This window comes from Eulemur rufifrons, chromosome 2 (genome assembly GCF_041146395.1).
Source record: "Eulemur rufifrons isolate Redbay chromosome 2, OSU_ERuf_1, whole genome shotgun sequence".
In the NCBI taxonomy this organism is placed as follows: domain Eukaryota; kingdom Metazoa; phylum Chordata; class Mammalia; order Primates; family Lemuridae; genus Eulemur; species Eulemur rufifrons.
The window spans coordinates 7,920,539-7,944,191 of record NC_090984.1 but is presented as its reverse complement, the minus strand read 5'-3'; the positions used below and the strand labels follow the sequence as shown (position 1 = coordinate 7,944,191).

Here is a 23,653-nt window from a genome sequence, read left to right as displayed (position 1 = left end):
CTGGGTGAGGCTCAGGCACAGGTGACAGCAGTTTTATTCCTGGGAGTCTGCAAAGGCAGGTGGGAGGGTCAGAGTGGGTCTTAAGCTTGCAGTGCTGAGTCACTGCTGGCCCGTGCTTAGTGGCTCCACCCGCAGCCAGAGGCCACACTCAGCTCTCAGGATCAGCTCTGGCTTCCTGAGCGGCTCCCAGTCGTCAGGCAGGACGCGGAAGCACAGCAGCGTGAGCGCCAGGACCACCTTCATCTCAGTCATGGCGAAGTTCTGCCTGATGCAGTTCCTACGGGCGGAGGTGGGGACTCTTGACTGCACCCAGGACCCCCATCCGGGCCCTATTGCGCCTGGAACCTGGCCCAGGACACCCACCATCATCCCAATCAGCCTGAAGGGCAGAAGGGGGTATAACCATTCCCGGGACCCCCACGTGGGCTTGCATATGCCCTGACCCTGGTCCACATTCCAGCCCCCAACTCACAACAGCAGATGGGGAGGGGGTTCTGAGCACATCGCGGTCCCCTTTTGGACCTACACAACCCGGTTCTGTGGACCTTTGTCCACAACCTCAGAGCAGGGGCGGGAAGGAGGGCTGGAACTCTGACCATCTACAGTTTACCCCTTTTGCCGACTGTCATGCCCAGACCCCCACACCCATCACCCCATCCCCACCTCACACACCCACTGCCCTCACCTGGGCCCTGCAGAGAAGGGAACAAAAGCCAGAGGTGACCGCTGCTTGATGTTTTCCGGGTCGAAGCAGGAGGGGTCATACACCTGGGGGCGAGAGGGAGACAGGCTTGCTGGGTGGGTCTCCCAGGACAGCCAGCCTTGGAGAGACAGATGAGGGTGTCCGGGGGTGGGGGAGAGAGGAGATCCGGGATTTCCCTGTCAAAGCCCTTCCCTCTGTAGGACCCTACAATGGTAAAATAGGGAGTCAGTCAGCACCTCAGGGTCCGGCCACACAGCTGGGTTGTGATGGGTCCCGAAAATACTGATGAGGCAGATGACACCTGGACGAGAGGAGGGAGCAGTCAGGACAAGGCCCCACTGCCTGAGGGGCCCCTCTTCCTGTCCTGGTTCCTCCTCCCCGTGCCATTGTGGGCACCTTTGGGGATGACCTGGCCATCTGGGAGCACAATGTCCTGGGTGCAGCGGCAGGAAATGACAGTGACTGGAGGATGCAGCCGCAGACTCTCCTTAATGTACATGGTCAGGAAGGGCAGCTGGGCCAGGTCGTCCCTGTGGAAACACCCGCCCCCCACCAACCATTAATCAGAAAGCAAGGAGAGAAACAGAATCCTCCAGCCACTGTGTTTCCAACTGAGAACTTTTCTCCCTGTAACAGAGTAAGCTCCACAGGAATCAAATATCTGAGAATTAAAAAGCAGGAAAAATTAGAAGAGCAGAGAATTAGAAAAGTACCAATGTTTAGGCAGGTAGTTCTAAAGGACATTTCTCTTGAAAATACAACAATCAAAAGCCAAATGTAAAAAGTTAACAACTTTACATAAAAATAAAGAAAATACACTGTAAGAAAGAAAATACACAGACCCAATATTTTACTCTTATTTATCACTGTACTTGAGATACTAGCAAATGCAATTAGATAAGAATAAAAGGAGAGTAATGCAATTTGAAATGTAGGGGTAAATGTATCATTTAGGCAGATACTGATATGATGCTTAGAAAACAAGTGATTCCATCGGGCAAATCTTATAAACATTGGAGATCCAGTAAGGGAGCTCAATTCTTTTTCCTAATCTTTCTCCTTTTTGTGTGGCTATTTAAAATGTCAATACCTGAAACATTTAACTGTTTTAAAATTTGTAAGCTATAAAATATTACCCACTTCTATGGCTCAAACCACCCATTTCCCACATACACAAAACACAGGTTGCATAGGTTGTTTTTAATACATTCTTCCATAGCTACATTCAATCATTAGAAAAACATATAGTAGCACACTACATACCATATGCACTGTTCTGTGTCATTTATCAATCTATTCTTGTATATCTCCTGGGACTTGTGTCAAAATGGGATTCTCCCTACTCTGTAGCCATAAAATAATTTTCACATAGTTTAGATCTCTTAGGATTCCTTGTTTTATACATTACAAATACTTGATTTATGTGGACATTATCTTGTCATAAGACAGCAGAAGAAGGTTGAAATGACTTTTTTCCAGGCAGTTCCCAGTTGTCCCAAGAGCTTTTATTAAATGATCTATAACTGATAGACTAAATGATCCTATTGATGTGAGACACCATATGTAGCATTTACTATGTTCATTGGGTACAAAATTTGTATGCATAAATCATTAGTTTTTATGTAGAAATGACAAACATCTGGGAAATATAATAAAAGAAAAGATGTTAATAATAATGATGGTGATGTAAAATACTTGGATTAAACTTAGCAAGAAACACGAAGTCTCTATATTCCAAATGAACTTATAAAGTTCACTCAAGCCAAATAGAAGATATATTTCTCCATAGCAACGAAAGTATCTAGGGGTTAATTTAATGAAACATGCATAAGATCTCTAAGCAAATATTTTAAACTCTATTAAAAGACTAAAGATTATTTGACTAGATGGATATCAATTTTACACTCTCGGAGGGCATGTGTCAATATTATGAAGTAACCCATTTTCCATAAATATCAATCAGATATTCAAATCAACCAATAGGATATATTCACTTTGAATTAAAACCCACTTGATTTGGGGGCAACTGATAAACTTACTCTAAAACTTTTCTGGATGAATAAAACATTATGAAGAGCTAGGCCAATATGAAAATAAAATATTAAAGAGGGAGGAGTCACTCTACCATAGTCTAAGACCCATTACAAAGTCAGAGTCATAAAACTAGTGTGGCCCTTCTGCAAACACAGAAAAGCAGACCCGTGGACAGAACAGAGAGCTCAGACACAGACACATGAATAAGTGAAAACTTCACGTTTGGTAAAGGAAGCCCCACAAAACCCTGGGAAATGGATCGATAGTGTGACTGTAAAAGAAAATTTGGACAAATTTGACCTTGCAAAAATTAATCAAAAGTACCCCCATTCAAAGTTAAAAGGCAAAGTTTTGCAATACAAAACAGAAAAAAAGATTAATTTTAATACACATTCTTAAAAGTAAATATTTTTCAATAATCCAAAGAAAAAGAGTAAAAAAGAAATGACAACCACACCTATAAAAATGACTTATCAACATGTGCAGAAGATGTTCAATCTCACTCTTATTTAAAGAAATGTTCATTAAAAGAAGAAATATGAAAATTGACAAAGATTTAAATTCGATAATACAATAAGGCTATCAGTAAAATTATGGGAAAGCTGATAACTTTAAACTCAGCTAATAGGAAGAGATCTGTAATTAGAAGCAAAATTGCACAACACAAATCGTCTTTAATTCAGCAATTGCGTTTCTGGGAATTTGTCCTGCAGAGGTGCTCCCACATGTAAGCAACGGTCACTGTGCAGGCACGCTGACTGCACTACGGTTAACTTAGCAAAAAGTCTGAAACAACCCAAACATACATCAATGGGAAGATGTTTAGATAAATCATGGTACATCCACACAACAGACTACTACACAAAAGGAGGAAATAAGGATCACTAGTCCTATCACAGACTGCAGCTTGGAAGTTAAATCAGTACAGAGATCCTGTAAGGCAATTTGGCAACATCTATTATAATTGGAAATGTTTAATTGTCTTCAACGTAACGTAGAGTGACCTGAATAAACTATGAAATGTTATGCAGCACTCATAAAGAGCTGTAATACACCCTGCTGAGTGAATGTATGTATACACATAATGTATATGTATAAAAAATACCAAAGGACAAAAAGTATATGGATATGCATGACGGTAAATAGATAGATAGATAATAGATAGATAGCCAATCCCTAGCTCTACGGAACCCTCAGGAGAAAAGAGGAGGATGTCAAGGATAACCTTAGTCTTCTCTGTAATGTCTCAGTGCAAGAAGAATGTGTTCTTATTATTGTTTCTGAAATTTAACACTCATTTTCTCTGTGGTGTATAAACACAGTGTGATACTATTCAGCCTTAAGAAAGAAGGAAATTCTGTCATTTGCAACAGAACAGATGAAACCTGGAGGACATTTTGCTAAGAGAAATGATCCAGGCACAGAAAGACAAAAACCGTGTGTTCTTACTTATCTGTGGCATGTAACACAGTCAAACTCATAGAAGTATACTCACATATTGTCACTAATTCTCTCAGCAGCCCAGATCTTTTTGTCCCCAAGGCTTGAAACCTTACCCCTGCTAGCCAAGCTGCATACAGCCTGACCTGTGGTCTCTTCTCCAATGGGCAAAATCAGCAAAATCATCTTCCCCCTTCCCCACCTGGCAGCAGAGCCAATGATAACAGGCTCAGGAACAGGCCATGAAGACCTGCACTCACCATTCAATCTCTGTAGGCTCGCGGTCCCTCAGCAGCTCTCGCACCTCCTGCCGGCAGCGCTCCTGGTGTTCTGGGTGCCTCGCAAGGTGGTACAGGACCCAGGAGAGACCACTGGCCGTGGTGTCATGGCCTGAGGGGCAGCCAGGCAGGCTTGAATCTCTGGGCTGCTTCAGCACCAGGGTGTGGACAGCGCCCTACATTGAGGCTCTCAGGGAAGCTGGGAGGAGGGAGAAGATGGGCAGAATGGAGTGATCCAGGGTCCACCCACCGCATCCCTGGGATGGAGAGACCCCTGTCCCCACTGTAGTCCCACACCGGGACCCTCACCCTCAAACATGAAGGTGTCAGCTTCTGCTCTTATGTCCTCATCTGACAACTGCTTCCCATCTTCATCCTGGACAAAGAAGACAAGATCTCCCAAATCACACTAGCATGTACGGCTCCTGAGTCTAACCTGAGACAATCTCAAAGATTCATCCTCCTTCCAGAAGCCCAAGCCCACCCAGCACTCCTAGACCTCTCCTGGTCACCATTGCCAGAGCCCTCGTCCCACAGGCTTCCTCCCTGGCTTCCTGGCCTCCTCTTTTGTTCCTGGTGGGAGCAATCAATGAGCCATGAATATGTTTATGCTGCTGCCTGATGAGAGATTTCTGAGGAAAAAGTTCCTGGCAGCCTGGGTTACAGGATGATGAAATGGCCATTTGCCTTGGAAGTCAGAGATTAAGTACTGCTCCAAAGATACTTGCTCACATTCTAGATAATAAATCCAGAGAATCTTATCTTCCTTGGAAACATTTGAGTTGTAAACCTATATATACACTTTGGCATCTCACTGGAGACGATTTTTGTTATGCTTCAGAGAATTAAGAAAAGTTATTTTTCTCTCTCTTTCTCTCCTTCTCTCTCTCTCTCTCTCTGTCAGAAGAGGGAATGTGCCAGGTGCCCTATATAAGTTCCAAGACTCATAACACAGGGACCCTGTCCTGTGGTGCAAAATCTGCTGCACATACAGATGGAAGCATTGCATCACCTTCGGAGGCATTTGGGATTGGGGAGCCAGTGCTGCAATCCAGCTCTGGCTGCTATTATTGCCATGAGTAAGAAATGGGCTTCTCTGATCCAGGGGTTGCATCTGTCAGAATAGATACAGACATAGACCATGCATAGACATCCGAATAGAAACAAAGACCTGGGCAAAGACACAGACAAGGACATAGAAACATGCACATGCATACACATAGACAAAGATAGACATAGATGAAAACAGGGCATCAACATGGTCATAGACACAGACACAAAGCCATAGACGTAGACACAGACACATTCACATACACTGAGACACAAACACATAGACAAGACATCACATAGTTAAATATAGATGTAGATGTTGATATACAGATAAAAACGTTGCAGACTAATTTCTTAACTTGTAAATAGAGTAACATCTCAGACTCTTCACAGTTTCAGACTTAGCAGTAAGTCTCTGTTGCTCGCATTCCAAAGAGTCATCTCCAAAACCTATCTCAACGTGTCCCTCCCATTTGCAAAATAAATTCCATGACTCCCCTGTGCCCTCTGGATCAAGTCAACATTCTTCAATCTAAATAAATTTTAATTCTTTCCTCATTTGTTTGTTTGTTTTTTATAGACGAGGTCTTGCAGTGATGTCAGGCCGGAGTGAAGAAGCTACTCATAGGCGAGATCATAGCACACAACAGCCTGGAACTCCTGCGCTCAGCAATCATCCTCCTCAGCCTCCCAAGGAACTGAGACAACATCCTCCTCAGCATCCCAAGTGATGCATGCACCACTGCACCATGCATCATTCTAGCCTTCAACTGAGATCCCAGGAAGCCCACCTTGCTCAGCAGGAGCACATCAATGAAGTCCAAAGTCTTGCTCTTGGCTTTGGCCTTGAGGAAGTCTTCAGTATCCTGATTGGGGAGGGTTTGGCGTCGCTCCTGGATGACTGCATCTGGGAAGTCGTGCACCAGGCGGCAGGTCTTGCAGAAGCGGCGTCCATTCATGGTGAGATAGTACAGGAAGTCTATGTGCTGTAGGATGTGCTGGTGCCTTTCTGACACAAGGGCACTGAGCTCCAAGATGGCAGCAATGTATTCACTGGGCTTCCTGCAGGATGGGGGAAAAAGGGAGCAAAAAATGTAACGCACTTGAAGGACCAAGAGCACCTCCCAACAGCACCCAGGATCTACCTCCCATAAAGGAAACTGAGTCTCTAGAAACAGGTGGCCCCACAGATACACAGGGGATCAGCCGTGAGACTCAAAGCCATTAATACAAACCCTCTTCTCTGCCTGCATCTACCTCTGGGAGCTGTCCACATGCCACTAGGTTCCCAGAGCATAGCTTGGACATCATGCCCCTCTTGTCCTCTGTCTTCTACTCAGTATCCAGTCCTGCACCTTCTCCTTCCTGAAACTGTCTACACAGCTCAGACCTCATCCTCTTCCAACTGGTGCATGGCCCAGACCCCACCCTACACTCTTGCATCCAAAGTCAGATCCATCTAGCGTCCACATGACAGTCAGTTCTCCACAGAGCTCAGCTCTGACCGTGCCCATCAACAGCTCAAACACTTTCAATGGCTCCCTGGGAACCTCATGAAAAAGTTCATACCACTTTGCCTTGGTTTTCAATGTCCTTGAGATCTAGCCCCTGTCTACCTCTACAGCCTCATTTCTGTTGTCTACTGCACATGCTCTGTTCATCCTAGGCTCCTTTCCTTTACTCAAACAGTTCCAAATACCTGGAAAGACCATGCTTTCTCTCTCCCTTTTTCCATCCTTCCAAGCAGAGCTATGACACTCTTCAGAGAAGGCTATTCTGGTTGCTCTGGTCTGTCCTCTTACCCCCACCTATACCCTTGGGTCCATGGCCAAGTTCCCAGGCCCTGGGTAAGGACTCACTCCTGACAATGGCTGTCGAAGCTGAAGACGCATTTCTGCAGACTGTCCAAGGTCATGAGGCTGATGTGCTCAAACATGTCCAGGCGGGTGCTGCCCTCCAAGGCCAGGTGCTGCCACTTGGCCTGGACAGAGAAGGGGACAGAGCTGGAGTGGGAACCTGACTCCCTTGAGCCCTTCTCCAAACCTAACCACTGAGATGGACTCCCCCACAACCAACATCTTGTCCTTGGCCCCAGGAACCCATCTCCAGGAGAACAGGGTTTAGGGGGAGGGGGAGCAGAAGCTGTTATTACTTGGAGATGAGGACACAAGGCTGGCATTCAGGAGACCTGAGTTCAAGTTCCAGCTCTGCCTCCTATGCTCTGAGTGTCCTTGGTCAAGTCCTTGCCCTCCCCTAGGTCCCACCTGCCAAATCTTCAGTAACAGTTAAGTTGACCTGCTTTGGTGCCAGACAAACAAAACAGGTTAGCACCCCTGCTCCACCACTTCCAGATCACTTACTGGCTGCGTAGACTTGGGCAACTCCGCAATATCTCTGGCCCTCTGTTTTATCATCAAGAATGGGGCAAAAATAATCTCTCCTTCCCAGAGCTATTAAAATTAAATTACAAAATATACACTCATATCATGGAATTGGTGCATGGCATTGTTTCTGGACTAGGGAGAGTACACAATAAATGTTATATATTCTTGGCTCTGTTGTTACAAATTGGATACAAAAATATCCCTATGTTGGGAGAGGCAGTCCTCCATGGGCCCTGAGCTTCCTTGCTGGGCATGCCAAGGAGGCAAAGCCCTCATGTTCATAACCTGGGTCACTTCTCAGACTTGTGTTTGCAGAGAACAACCTTGAGGGATAAGGTAATGACTGCCCCTGGACACATGTCACGCTTCTGTCTGCTTGCTGTGAGGCAGATTCCCTAAGCCTAATGCTCCTCCCATGTAATGCAATAGACTACTTGAGCAAGCATCTATAGAATCCCACCTGTGTCACCTCCACGGGATTTGGGTGGCTTGGAGAAAGGATGCAAATGAACAAGAAGCATATACTGCTTGCAGGGCCAAGAGTAATAAACTGCCCTTTGTCTCTGACCCTGGAGTCTCTTGTCTTCTGGCAGAATCCATGAAACAGTAACAAGTTAATTTATCACCTTGCACATAAAAAAAAAAAAAAAAAAAAAACCCCACTGCACTTCACTAAACCCTTATTCCCAATTCTTCACTTCTCCCCATAGCTAAACTCTTCACAATGTTATTTTTCGGCAACTTCCATTAAGACATGGAGCCTATTTTACCCTTCTTTGATTTTGTGCTGGACTTTTGGCTTTCTATGGCCAAATACAATGTAGACAAAATGATTAGGTAGTAACAGTAAAATACCTAAGACTCAAGAAATATTGCACCCTCCTCTCACTTGGAACCCTGTCTCTGCCGTGCAAACAACGATGGGATTCCTTCCTGAGGGAGAAATCAAATTCAGGGCAGTCCAGTTGTCCCGGTTAAGAACATCCTAGATCAGCCTGAAGATATCCAAGCCCAACACATGTGAGAGACTGAGCCAGGGTCAGGTGACCTACTTCTGATAATGGAACCAAAACGTCAGTGTCTATGGGGACTGCAGGCCATACCTGAAGGTCACCTTCTACCAGAGATGTCTAACCACACCCGTATCTTACATGAACACATGGGCATCTATTGCTGTAAATAAGAAGTCTCTTGCAAAGTGAGACAAAACACTTTATTTTCCAACAAAATGCCATTTTTAAAAATAAAATAAAGAATAGCTTGAATACTCGACACAAAGATTTTTTAAACCACAAAATATTGTTTCATAAGATGATTTAAAGTCATGGAAAGATGTTCACAACATATTATTATGTGAATAACAAAAATTAATTGAACATATGTATGATAAAATAGCATTTTTTGTTTGAGTAAAATTCACCATTTCAACCATTTTAAAGAGTACAATTCATAGCATTTAGGACATTCACCATGTTGTGCAACCTTCAACACTGTCTCGTGCCAAGACATTTTTATCGTCTCTAGAGGAACCCCCGTCCCCATTAACAGTCACTTCCGAGTCCCACCTCCCCGCAGCTCCTGGCAACACCAGACTGCTTTCTGTCCCTGTGGATCTGCCCATTCTGGACACTTCCTGCGAGTGAAGCATACACTGTGCGACCTTTGTGTCTGACTTCTTTCACACAGTATAACGTAGTCAAGGTTCATCTGTGTTGCAGTGTCAGCACTTCATTCCGTTTATGGCTGAGTAATATTCCAACGTATGGACAGACCACATTTTCTTTATCCGTTCATCCATCAATGGATACTTGGATTGTTTCCACCTTTGGCAATTGTGAATAGGGCTGCTATAAACATTCACATACAGCTTTTTCTCTGAACATTTGTAAATTCTTTTGAGTAGATACCTACAGTGGGATACGGTATAATGGCATAGAGTCATGTGATGATTCTATGTTTCACTACTAATGAACCTGCAAACTGCTGTCCACAGCCCATGCACCATTTTACACTCCCCCCAGGCATGTATGAGAATGTCCATTATCCCACACCCTCACCAATATTTGTTATTTTCCCTTTTTTGGATTCCAGCCATCCTAGTGGTTGCAAAATGGCATCACATTGTGGTCTAAATTGGAATCTCCCTAATGGCTAATGACATGAACTTCTTACTGTGTTCTTCTTAGTGTTCAAAACAGCATTTTAAACAGAAAATTACATGTAAATGTAATTCATTTGGACATAAGTGACATTTTCACGTGTAAAAAGATTGCATATAAATTTAAAAACAAAGTACATGTGGGAGAATAAGAAAATGATTATTTTCTCACAATGGGATTACGAGTGGTTTTTATTTCTTACTTTGCTTACTTATATTTTCTTCTATGAATATGCATTTTTGTGATAAAAATTTGTATTTTAAATTTTAAATCAGCACTCTAAAGGCAAAGAAAAACAAATGTGACATTCAGCTTAGAATATATGAGATATTTATTCATTTCATTTTGCAGAATTCATTTCTTATTTTGCAGCAATTCATGCTCCCAGGCCCCCAATCTGTAGCACTGAGACCCTGCCCTGCTTGAGCCCCTGACCCCCATGGGGAGAAGGGCGGAGACCTAAGGCAGCCGCTGTCCCTGGTGCTGACAGGAGTGGCTCATTTCTGTCCTCCTCTCATTGTGGAAAACCCCGATCTCTACTTCCTGGAGATCTCCACTTCCTAGAATATGTTGGTGAGAATGAAGTCGGGTTCATGCCTCCCTGGGGGAAAAAAATAATTTTTTTCAATTCTAAGCTTCGAGCCAGCTTTGACCCAAAAGCCCATGTAACTATGGGTATTTTGAATGTACTGAATATACTAACGGATTTTCTTCAATAGCAGGTTGCCATGCTTTCCAAAGCTTAAAGTTACCTTCTCTAATGTTAAGACATTTTAAAATATAATATGATGCAAAAATAAATGAAAGGGATGAAATTAACCCTCATGAACTACCAATGCTTAACAGATTTGACTCAGTTATTTTGTACTGACTGTCTTGTTCAGCGTTCACAACAACAAGGTGGATGCTATTACATAGTAGAGAAACTGCCATACACTTGAATATGAGTTTTCCACAAGCCAAACAGCTAATATACAGCAGACTGGGAGTCTGACCTTGACAGTACAACTCCAAGATGGTATGAATTGTCTTAGTCCATTCAGGGTGCCATAACAAAGCACCTTAGACTTAGTAACTTATAAATAACACACATTTACTGCTCTCAGTTCTGACAGCTGGGAAGTCCAAGATCAAGGCACCCCAGTACATTTCATGCCTAGTGTGGGCCTATTCATCACAGATAGCGTCTTCTCTGTGTTCCCCACATGGTGGAAGAAAATAACAATCTTGCTCACGTCTCGTTTGTAATTTCACTTATGAAGGCAGAGCCCTCGTAGCCTAATTATTTCCCAAAGGTCCCCCATCTTAAGACCACCACATTGGAGACGAGACTTCACCTGTGAATTTGTGTGGGGTGGGGGACATTAGGATCATAGCGGGGATCCCAGATCATCTGCCCCTGCTGCCAGCTGTCTGCCCTGTGCCCTGTCTTCCCTAAAGAGCAGTCCCTGCCTTCAGGTCCAAGATGAGCTCCAGCTACCACATCAGTCTTACAAGGAGCAGGAAGGGGGAGAGAGAGGACTGGCAGGGAGAGTGTCCCAGCCTTCTCTTAAGGAAGGTTACCAGAATTACCACCACCTAATCTTTGACTTCTCCACATGAGACGGGTCACAGCCATTTATACAATCCAGCTTAAAGAAAGGCTTTCAGATATAACCTGTGTTTCAGGCTGCCGTACACTTACATATAAATTAGAGATTCTCAGTGGGCAAAAGTGAACATCAAAGTGCACAGTTAGCAGTCTCGGACACAGTCCACTCCATTAGCTACAAAAATGTCCAACGCAGACTCTCCTTCCTACACAAGGACACACTCATGGCATCCCCAAAGGAGTCAAACCCAGATTCCATCTGCTCCCTCTAGACAGCTCTGAGTTCAGGATCTCTGGGTGACGTGCAGTCCTCGCCCTCCAGTTCTGGGGGACCTTTGGGAATCTGGAAACCTATAAATTCAAAGGCAATTATCATCCCTACTTAATCCAAGAGCAGAGTAATCACTGCATCATGAAAATTTAAGAACACATTTCGGACTAGGTGCTTCTATTAATGGCAAGCTAACTTATTTGGATTAAACTTCTAGCTTTTTAAGAACAACTCTCAGAGCTGAATGTTTTTCCAATTACTTATAAGAATAAATGACATGAAAAGATAGGAAAAAACTAGGAAGACACAATTGGAATGAGAACAGAAACACAGAGATAAAATGAATGTAAATTATATGTTCACTGCGCAGGCATTTCTCAAAGTAGGAAAACGTGAACCTTGTCGTAATGTCCTCATGATGAGAGGGGGAAAATATCAAAGCAACAGAGCGACACAAGGAAGGAAATTTGGAAGAAGACCCTTCTCACATAAGGGGAGCCCTCAAAGGGCCACATCTCTCAGGGGGAGAGTAAACTGAAGAGAAGGAGCCTGGAAGTGAGATTTCACCTTCAATCTAAAGCCTGCCACGTATGTCTCTTCTAAATCCTGGTCCCTGTCCTGCTCAAACACCTCCCATAGCTCCCTATCATCCACAGAAAAAAGTCCATCCTTGGACTCTGGGAGAACCCACCATCAGTGTGGGAGCCCTGTGTTCAGCCAGAGACTGAGTCAGCCAGAGGCTCAGGGACACCACCCCGCCTCCACCAGCCAGTCCCACCTGCAGGTGCCTGCGGTCCCCGCGCGCCCCCTGCTGGCTCTGGGTGAGGCTCAGGCACAGGTGACAGCAGTCTCTGCTGGCTGCATTCTAGAGGGTCATCTCTAAAACTCATCTCTGACCTGTCCCTCCCTTTCTCAAAATAAATTCCATGGCTCCTCAGTGCCCTCTGGATCAAGTCCATGTTCTTTAATCTGAATCCACTCTTTTTTTTTAATATATAAACAGTGTCTTGCTGTGATGCCCAGGCTGGAGTGCAGCGGCTGTTCACAGGTACAATCATGGTGCACTGGAGCCTCGAACTCCTGGGCTCAAACGATCCTCCTTCCTCAGCCTCCCAAGTAACCAGGACAACAGACATGCACCACTGCACCGTGCATCACGGAGGAGTGGGCCGGGTATAAAGACCACCCCCTGAAGCCACACCAGGAGCTTTAAAGACCCAGCACCAGGTGGGGCAATTGAAGCACCCAAAACGTGTGTCTGTTCTTGCTTCTTTCCTCACTCCTGCTGAGATAAACAGACATGGGGCCATTTCACTCTGCGTCCATGGGGGAAGCAGACATCAGTTGGGCTACAGACTCCCAGTGGTGGGGAAATCTCGCCCAATATTCAAGCTGCAAACTGTTGCTCCCGTCCATTCACCACCGTACAGATTATGAGGCATACCCAGCCCCTGAAGGCACCCCTAGAAATAGCAGACAAGATGATCTTTTCCATAGGAAGAAAGGGGGCACCTTATTATCTTATACTGATTGTCCGTTGCCCCCAGCAGTCTCTCCCACGAGGCACGGGCAGGCTCTTTGAACATAAAATCAAACGACTATTAAAGAACTCCTCCTGGGATTCTCGGTGAAGCCAGAGGATCAGTAGCTTCTCTGTGAACTCCACTGGATTTTTTTTATATGAGAGGGGGTCTTGCTTTGCTCAGGCTGGTCTCAAGCTCCTGAGCTCAAGTGATCCTCCCGCCTCAGCCTCCCAGAGTGCTAGGATTACAGACGTGAGCCACAGCACCCGGCCAAAACTGGATCTTCATGGCAAAGAATCTTTTTATCATCCTCTCTTGACACCCACTCTCATGCCTCATTAGCTTCATCTTCTCCAATCTCGCCTCGGTTGACATCTTTTTCCCTCCACCATGGGTTCAAAAACACCAGACATCCTCCAGAAGAGAACAAAGTAACCATTTATGCAGACTGCCTCACAGGATATCCTATGCCATGGTTTTGGCTGGGAGGAACTGTCTCCTTGACAACGGCTTATTTGTAGCCATTGGTCTTGTCTACTGTTACACATTTGTGAGCTTGTAGCTCTGAGCCCAGCTAGTTCTGTATCTTTCTTAGTTCATTACTACGTTGGGGCAACCCTTACGTCCTCATCTGATTTTGGCTTAGGTGTCATCACATCACACTATGATTTTTGTCATTTCTTCAGTGACCCTGCCATGGCCCTCGTGGGTACCAATGATACAGGAAAGTGGACCCCAGTTTTGAAGGCCAGGTGGGTTCTTGGCTACATGCAGGAAAGAATTCAAGAGCGAGCCAACGGAGTAAGGCAAAAGCAAGTTTATTGGGATAAGAAAAGAAAAGGGAAAGGGTGCTTCCCCACAGACAGAGTGGCGGCTAGCTTTCACAGCGACAGAGAGTAGCACTCTTGAGTTTCCAGGGTCTTATTTTATACCTTTTATTTACTTGTACTTTAAGCAGAGGAAGGATTATTCATAAGATTCCTGAGAAAGGGATGGGAAGTTCCCAGAATGGAGGATTCCTCCCCTTTTTCAAACTACATAGGGTAACTTCTGGGAGTTGTCATGGCATTTGTAAATTGTCATGGCGCAGGAGGGAGCTTCCTTTGGTACACTAATGCATTATAAGCAGGGTATATATAATGAGCAGCGAGATAAGCTGAGGTCGTTTTTCATCGCTGTCTTGGTTCTAGCTGGTTTTGGCCGGATTCTCTACCACCTCCTGTTTTATTAGAGACCTTAGTTCGGGCCCTATACTCCTCATCAAGCAGGGCCTGCCGGTTCCCTATCTCACCAGTACATCCAGTCTTTGCGCTATTGCTTGATCTTGGGTCTGTGAGTTTGGGGAGCACCCTCAGAGAATGTGGTTTAGAGAAAGAAATTACCTTAGAATAATAGGTAGGGAGAGACCTGCCCACATCAGCCCAGAGATGGCCACTGCCAGTGAGCCGTGAGCCTCTTGCGGACAGGGCACCAGGCTCCCAGCTCCCTAGGGGCACCTCCTGGTCCGCCGACCTGAGCCGATGGGCAGGCGCCATATTGCTTCATTCTCCCCTCCCCTTTCCCTACCGGCCGCTGCGGAGAGGCAATTTAGCCACCACCCGGAGGCATCTGTAGGGAACGGGACCTCTCCCTTTGGGGACCTACAGCAGACTGAGGGGTACTCAGACTGTGAGCTCCCAACCCACCCACGCTCCCAGGTGCTGTTTGCCTGGTGACTCCAGGAGAGCAGAGCAAATCCCGAGGCAGAGAGACACCGATCCAGCTGGGGCACCCCGTGGGTGACTTGAGACCAGCACTCTCTCCCTGGCAGGGTCAAGGATTGACCTCCAGGGCCCAGGGGACAGGCCTGCAGGCCAGATCCCGTATACCCAGGCCTCAATCGCATTGCCCTGGGGCACAGCAGGATTATTTGCGAAGGAGCCTACCGAGGTGTGTGTGCCTTCAGGGGCAGATCAGCGTGCCTGAGGGGCAACCCACCTCCCACAGGAAGGCCGAGCACCCAGCCCAGGCTGCCATCCTGGGCAGGGAACCTCCTGGCCGGCATGACAGCCAGGGGAGATCCACTGGCTTGAGGTCCTGCCTGCGGACAGAGGCCCCGGAGAAACTGTGGAACAGGGGAGGGTGGAAAGGAGTGAGGCCTGCTCTAGACTGTAGGTCTCAGACAGCCCCACCCCCCACAGGCAGACTTTTCTGCTGAGTGGGGCCATTCCAGCCCCTCCCTGGCAGCTTTGCCCAGAGGCAAAGAACAGACCTTTGACCCCTGCTAACAGCATTTGTGGAGCTTGAGGGCAGGCTCACCCAACCCAGCTCCGCCCAGCCTCACTACCCCACCTGCCTCCACTGAGGTGCAGAATAAGGACACACCTGGAAGTCCCAGGGCCCCACCCACCACGTGAGGCACTAGAGTGTCTCTCCAGAGGAACCAGAGCAGGACCCAAAAACAACACTGCAGCCTGCCCCTCCCAGCAAGCGCCACCTACTGACAGGGAGGTCATTCTGCACACCCTTTTACTGCATCTACTGACTCATCATATAGGGTGTGGTCAAATCTCACCCACAAACACCACCTTCTGGCTCAGAGACTAAACAGGGTGTGTCATTATCCAAACGAATATCTAAAGGCAAGAAGCAGCAGCTGATCCAGATGGGAAGGAATCAGCGAAAGAACTCCGGAAATATGAAGAATCAAACAGAAAGCACACTCCCAAAGAGAAACACCAGCTCTCTAGCAATGGAAGTTAACCAAACTCAGAGCACCAAAATGACAGAAGAATAATTTCAAACATGGATCATCAGAAAACTCAGTGATATGCAAGAAAAAAATGGATAACCAACACAAAGAAACCACAAAAAAAAAAATCCAGGATTTGGAAGAAAAATTCACTAAAGAAATTGAAATATTAAAGAAAAATCAAACTAAACTCCTGGAAATGAAGAATTTATTCGGGGAACTAAAAACACAGTGGAAAGCCTCAAGAGCAGGGTAGATCAAACAGAAGACAGAATCTCAGAGATCAAAGATACACCTTCCAATTAAAGAAGTCAGTCATAGAGATAGAGCAAAGAAATAAGAGAAAAGACCAGAGTCTGCAAGAAATGTGGGATTATGTGAAGAAACCTAATGTGAAAGTTATGGGCATTCCTGAGGATGAAGAAGATAATATGCAAGGGTTGGATAAGCTATTTGAAGATATAATTGAGGAAAATTTCCCAGGCCTTGCTAAAAATCTAGATATACAGGTACAAGAAGCCCAAAGGAACCCTGGGAGATTCATTGCAAATAGGAAAACACCAAGTCATGCAGTCATCAGACTGACCAAAATATCCACTAATGAGGCCCTTCTTCAAACTATAAGGTGAAAGAAACAAGTGACATACAAAGAGAAAAGCCCATCCAAATAACGCCAGATTTCTCAACTGAAACCTTATAAGCAAGAAGAGACTGGGGCCCCATTCTCACTCTTCTGAAACAGTATAATGCCCAGCCTAAAATCTTGTACCCAGCAAAGCTAAGTTTTGTACATGAAGGAGAAATTAAGACATTCTCTAATAAACAAAGACTGAGGGAATTCACCAAGACAAGACCAGCCCTCCAAGAAGTACTCAAAACAGAGTTGCACATGGACTAGCACAAGAAACACTCACGAATGTAAAACTACTCAAAAGCTAAAGATCAAAGGCCAGATACCACAATGGCTCAAGAGAGAAAACAAAGCAATTAAGGTCTACCCAACAGGATGAACACAAATCTGCCCCCCCTATCAGTTCTCTCAATAAATGTGAATGGCTTGAACTCCCCACTCAGGAGACATAGTCTGGCCCAATGGGCAGAAAAATACAAGCCAAGTATCTGCTGTCTTCAGGAAACTCACCTAACCTGCAAAGATGCATTTAGACTGAAAATAAAGGGATGTAAATCAATATATCAAGCAAACAGAAGCCAAAAGAAGGCTGGCATGGCAGTTTTAATTTCAGATAACTTAGTTTTTAAATCAACAAAAGTAATGAAAGACAAAGATGGTCACTACATACTGGTGAAGGGTACAGTTCAACAAGAAAACATAACTATATTTAATATACCTGCACCCAACTTAGGTGCACCCAGATTCATAAAGCAAACCCTACTTGATCTAAACCAAATGATAAACAGCAACACCATAATAGCCAGAGCCTTCAACTCCCCGCTGACAGCACAGGACAGATCCTCCAAAAAGAAAATAAACAAATAAATAATGGGCTTAAACAGAATGCTAGAACAAATGGGCCTGACTGACATTTACAGGACATTCTACCCAAAATCCACTGAATGTATGTTCTTCTCATCAGCTCATGGGACATTCTCTAAGATTGACCATATCCTAGAACACAAAGCATGTCTTAAAAAATTTAAACAAATAGAAATTATACCATGCATCTTCTCAGATCACAGTGGAATAAAAATAGAAATTAACCCTAACAGAAATTCTCATTTCTACTCAAAGTCATGGAAGCTAAACAACCTTCTCCTGAACAATTATTTTATAAATGAAGAAATCAAGACAGAAATCAAAAGATTCTTTTAACTAAATGACAAAGGAGACACAGGTTATCAAAATCTGTGGGACACAGCTAAAGCAGTCCTGAGAGGAAAATTTATTTCCATAAATGCCTATATCAAAAAGACAGAAAACTTACAAATAGATAACCTAATGAATAGACTCAAAGAGCTGGAGAAAGAAGAATGGACCGACCCCAAACCCAGCAGAAGGAGAGAAATTAATAAGATCAAATCAGAACTAAATGAAATGGACAACAGAAAAACCATATGGGAGATTAATGAAACAAAAAGTTGGTTCTTTGAAAAGATAAACAAAATTGACATGTCTTTGGCTAGACTAACTAAGAGCAGAAAAGAAAAATCTCTAATAACCTCCATCAGGAACATGAAAGGAGAAATCCCAACTGATGCCACAGAGATACAAGATATCATCTTTGAATTCTACAAAAACCTTTATGCACACAAACTGGAAAACATGGAGGAAATGGACAAATTTTTAGAAACACACAGCCTCCCTAGGCTCAATCAGGAAGAAATAGAATACCTGAACAGACCAATATCAAGAACTGAAATCAAAACAGCAAAAAAAAACCTTCCCCCCCCCAAAATAAAAACCTTCCCAAAAAGAAAAGCCCCGGACCAGATGATTTCACACCCGAATTTTACCACACTTACAAAGAACTGGTGCATATCCTCCAAAAATTATTCTACAACATTGAGAAGTATGGAATTCTCCCAAACACATTTTGTGAAGTAAACATAACTCTGATACCAAAACCAGGAAAGGATGCAACAAAAATAGAAAACTACAGACCAATATCTCTTATGAATATGGATGCAAAAATTCTCAATAAAATCCTAGCAAATCGAATCCAGGTGCTTACCAAGAAAATAATCCATCATGTCCAAGTGGGCTTCATCCCAGAGATGCAGGGATGGTTCAACATACGCAAATCTATAAATTTAATTCACCACATAAATAGAAGCAAAAACAAAGAAAATATGATCCTCTCAATAGATGCAGAAAAAGCATTTGACAAAATTCAACACCCTTTTATGATAAGAACACTTAATAAAATAGGCATAGATGGGGCCTATCTAAAAATGATACAAGCCATGTATGACAAACCCACATCCAACATCATACTGAAAGGGGAAAAATTGAAAGCATTCCCACTTAGAACTGGAACCAGACAAGGTTGTCCACTATCCCCATTACTTTTTAACATACTTCTGGTAGTCCTTGCAAGAGCAATCAGGCAAGAGAGCAGAATCAAGGGTGTCCAAACAGGGACAGAAGGGACCAAACTCTCACTCTTTGCTGATGGTATGATATTATATCTAGAAAACCCCCTGGATTCAACCAAGAGACTCCTAGAATTGATAAATGAATTCAGTAAAGTCTCAGGATACAAAATCAATACACACAAATCAGAGGCATTCATATATGCCAATAACAGTCAAACGGACAACCAAATGAAGGGCTCAATACCCTTCACAACAGCAGCAAAGAAAATAAAATACCTAGGAATATATTTAACTAAGGAGGTAAAAGACCTCTGCAGGGAGAACTGTGAAACACTGAAAAAGGAAATCACAGAGCACGTAAACAGGTGGAAAACCATACCATGCTCGTGGATGGGAAGAATCAACATTGTTAAAATGTCTATACTACCCAAAGTGATCTACAGATTCAATGCAATCCCTATTAAATTACCAACATCATTTTTCACAGATATAGAAAAAATAATTTTATGCTTTGTATGGAACCAGAGAAGACCCCATTTAGCAAAAGCAATTTTAGGCAATAAGAACAAAATGGGAGGTATTAATTTACCATACTTCAAACTATACTACAAGGCTGTGGTAATTAAAACAGCTTGGTATTGGCACAAGAACAGGGACATCGACCAGTGGAACAGAACTGAGAATCCAGATATAAAACCATCCTCATATGGCCACCTAATCTTTGACAAAGCAGACAAAAACATACTCTGGGGAAAAGAATCCTTATTCAATAAATGGTGCTGGGAAAACTGGATAGCCACATGTAGAAGACTGAAACAGGACCCACACCTTTCACCTCTCACAAAAATCAAATCACGGTGGATAAAAGACTTAAACCTAAGGTGTGAAACTATTAGAATTCTAGAAGAAAATGTGGGAAAGACTCTTACAGACATTGGCCTAGGCAAACAATTTATGAGGAAGACCCCAAAGGCAATCACAGCAACAACAAAAATAAATAAATGGGACCTGATTAAATTAAAAAGCTTCTGCACAGCCAAAGAAACTGTCGTGAGAGTAAACAGAAAACCTACAGAATGGGAAAAAATTTTCACATGCTACACATCCGATAAAGGACTGATAACTAGAATCTATTTAGAACTCAGGAAAATCAACAAGAAAAATCAAGCAACCCTATCAAAAAGTGGGCAAAGGACATGAATAGAAATTTTTCAAAAGAAGACAGAAGAATGGCCAAGAAACATATGAAAAAAATGCTCAACATCTCTAATCATCAGGGAAATGCAAATCAAAACCACAATGAGATATCACTTAACTCCAGTGAGAATGGCCTTTATCAAAAAGTCCCAAAACAATAAATGTTGGCATAAATGCAGAGAGACAGGAACACTCATACACTGCTGGTGGGACTGCAAATTAGTGCAACCTGTCTGGAAAGCAATATGGAGATACCTCAAAGAGCTACAAGTAGACCTACCATTTGATCCAGCAATCCCATTACAGGGCATCTACCCAAAAGAACAAAAGACATTCTATAAAAAAGACATCTGCACCCAAATGTTTATAGCAGCACAATTCACAATTGAAAAGATGTGGAAACAACCCAAGTGCCCATCAATACATGAGTGGACTAGTAAAATGTGGTATATGTATACCATGGAGTATTACTCAGCTATAAGAAATAATGGGGATATAGAATCTCTTATGTTCTCCTGGATAGAGTTGGAACCCATTCTACTAAGTGAAGTATCCCAAGAATGGAAAAATAAGCACCACATGTAGTCACCATCAAATTGGTTTCACTGATCATTGCCTAAGAGCACATTTAAGAATAACATTAATTGGGTGTCGGGCAGATGTGGGTTGGGGAGGGGATGGTTGTATACATACATAATGAGTGTGATGCGCACTGTCTGGGGAATGGACATGCTTGAAGCTCTGACTCGAGGGGGGGTGGGGGCGCAAGGGCAATATATGTAACCTAAACTTCTGTACCCCCATAATATGCTGAAATAATAAAAAAAGAATAATAGGTAGAATAGGAAAGCTAGATTATTTCCTGGTTTTTCCTCCAACTTCATTATTTCACTCAGAAGAGATTCTCTGAAGATCAAAATTAGTATCTCATAGCCAAGCACAGAAAGACAAATCTCGCATGTTCTCACTCATATGTGGGAGCTAAATATTAAAGACAATTGATCGCATGGAGACAAAGAGGAGGATGACGGTTACCAGAGGCTGGGAAGGGTGGCAGGGAGGGGGAGATAAAGTGGGAATGGTTATTGGGTGTAAAAATATAGTTAGATAGATAGAATGAATAATGTTTGATAGCACAACAAAGTGACCATAATCAGGATATATTTTAAAATAACTAAAAGAGTGGAATCAGAATGTTCCCAACAGAAAAAAATGATAAGTGCCTGAAGTGACGGATGACCCAATTACCCTGATTTGATTAATTCACTTTGTGTGCTTGCATCAACACATCACATGGACCCTATAAAGATACACAACTATTCTGTACCAATAATAATTAAACATTTTCAAAAGATAACATTGTGTGCAAAGGTGTCCATGCTAAAAAAATAAATAAATAGACAATATTTTCACATCCCCTTCTTTCACAAGAGGACAAATGAAGACTGTTCAATTATCTGACACCATTGTTTGGATGTAGATCCTCCAGAATGTTCAGTTATCCACCACAGTGCTCTCCCACCGTCCCAGAACTGAGAGTTGGAAAATGCTTTTTGCTGTCCTCCGGGGATCATTCTGGTCTCAAATTCTCCAGATCCCATGGCTGTTAATTTTCTCTCTGACAAAAAGGGGAGAGGAAAAAGAAGCTTTCTGATGCAACATTGTCCTCCAGAGTCTCCCTACTCAGAAAATTTTGTCAAAAACCTTATAAACTGAGGCAGATTCATTAAGCAAAGTCACTGGATTCCAGGGAGGTTTGATCAAGGAGGCATCCCATAATATGGACAATCGAGGTACATAATAGGGGTGGAGAGAGGAGGTCTCTAGGATCCTGGCAAGTAGAAGTGGGAGCCAGGAACCCCACTGTTAGGGGGACTCTCTAAAATCTAGGCGTGAGGTCAGCAGAGATATTGATGGCAAGCAACACCCGAGGAGCTGGAGGTTTGATGTTCATGTCATGACCATGCCCGGTTTGAGTATATGCAGGCATTTGGAGGGGAAGAGAAATGCTATCAGCCTGTTGATGTTCCCCTCCTCGCAGGTGGGCATCTGAGCATTTCACCAAGTCCTCAGAGGAGGTCACCTTTTTAAAGTCCGTGCTTGAATTCCATAGCAGCTGCTGGAGTGGGAAGACTTCCAGCACTTGGCAATTGCTGGGAGGTTAGACCTAGGACGTGGTGCCTGGCAAATCTCAGAGACACCTTCAGCTGCCCTCCAGGGGCAGCCAGGAACAATGACTCCCTGAAGCAGTTTTCAAACATCAAATCAGATTACCTTGGAGGGCCGGAACAGAAATACCCAAAGCTCGGTTCAACTGGCAGAGAAGAGAGAATTATCTGACTTGGAATCGGTCAGAGGGCGATTCAGTTTCCAGCTCTGCCAGTCAATTCCTTTGTCACCTTTAGACCCGTCACAACATTCAGTATTTCCCGTGTGGATTTCATTCATTGAGCAAATGCTTCTGGTGTACTTGTGCCTCATGGGAAAGAGGGTTAAATAGACACACACACCCCCTAAAAAAACGGGAATGCTTTGTGAACTGGGCTATCAAGGAATTGTTTTTCTCATTATTACTAAACTAGCAAAGGCAGACAAAGACAGAACTTCAGTGTGACTTTCATGGGCTGGGAAGACACCCTTACCTCCATGGGCTCCTTCCTCCAAAAACATAATATTAAAAGTTATATTTTCAGCTTGTTGTTTGTAGAAAGATACTTCTACTCCAAGCTGGATAGAGTCATCTTTTTTATTCTGAATTTAAAAGAAATTAAAACCTTTTTGTGGGCCCTCGGTTTCCTGTGCCTTATGAAGAAGGGGATCCATCACGGACGCAGGATGCTGTGAAGGTTTTATTGGCAACAGGGTGTCAACTAACCCTAATGCTTCTTCACTCACCTCTCATTTTTAGCAAAGGGCATCAGATCTTCAATGCAAGCAGCAATGAAAAAAGTGGAAAAGGGAGGAGTTTGGGGGTCTTCGTCCTAAGGTATCAGAGAGCAGATTTAATACAAAGAAGTTATCCAGCCAGGCTCAACCTAAACCAAGATCTGTCTGTGTCCAGTCCTGCCTGCCTGACTGGGGAAGGTGGGTTTAGTACAGGGAACCATCTTTCCCTAAAATGTCCTGAAGGAATAATATGTCCCAGGGCCAAGACAAACCATGACATAAGAGGATCGCAATCCTATTCAAGAAGCTACTTGCAGGGGATTCTAAAATGCAGTGCTTTCGGGAAGGCGCT

General features: G+C 43.8%; 1 protein-coding gene across 1 annotated transcript; it reads right to left on the bottom strand.

Annotated features, from left to right (window-relative positions):
- Nucleotides 1-99: 99 nt before the first annotated feature.
- LOC138393211 (cytochrome P450 4F3-like) lies at nucleotides 100-23,063 on the bottom strand. Its single transcript, XM_069484372.1, has 10 exons — nucleotides 23,058-23,063; nucleotides 15,359-15,513; nucleotides 7,365-7,508; nucleotides 6,297-6,567; nucleotides 4,765-4,831; nucleotides 4,438-4,567; nucleotides 1,100-1,233; nucleotides 940-1,004; nucleotides 686-768; nucleotides 100-277 (listed from the first exon to the last, which is right to left on the bottom strand). The coding sequence occupies exons 1-10, from the start codon at nucleotides 23,061-23,063 to the stop codon at nucleotides 100-102; spliced, it is 1,233 nt and encodes a 410-aa protein (XP_069340473.1).
- Between the last annotated feature and the right edge of the window lie 590 nt (nucleotides 23,064-23,653).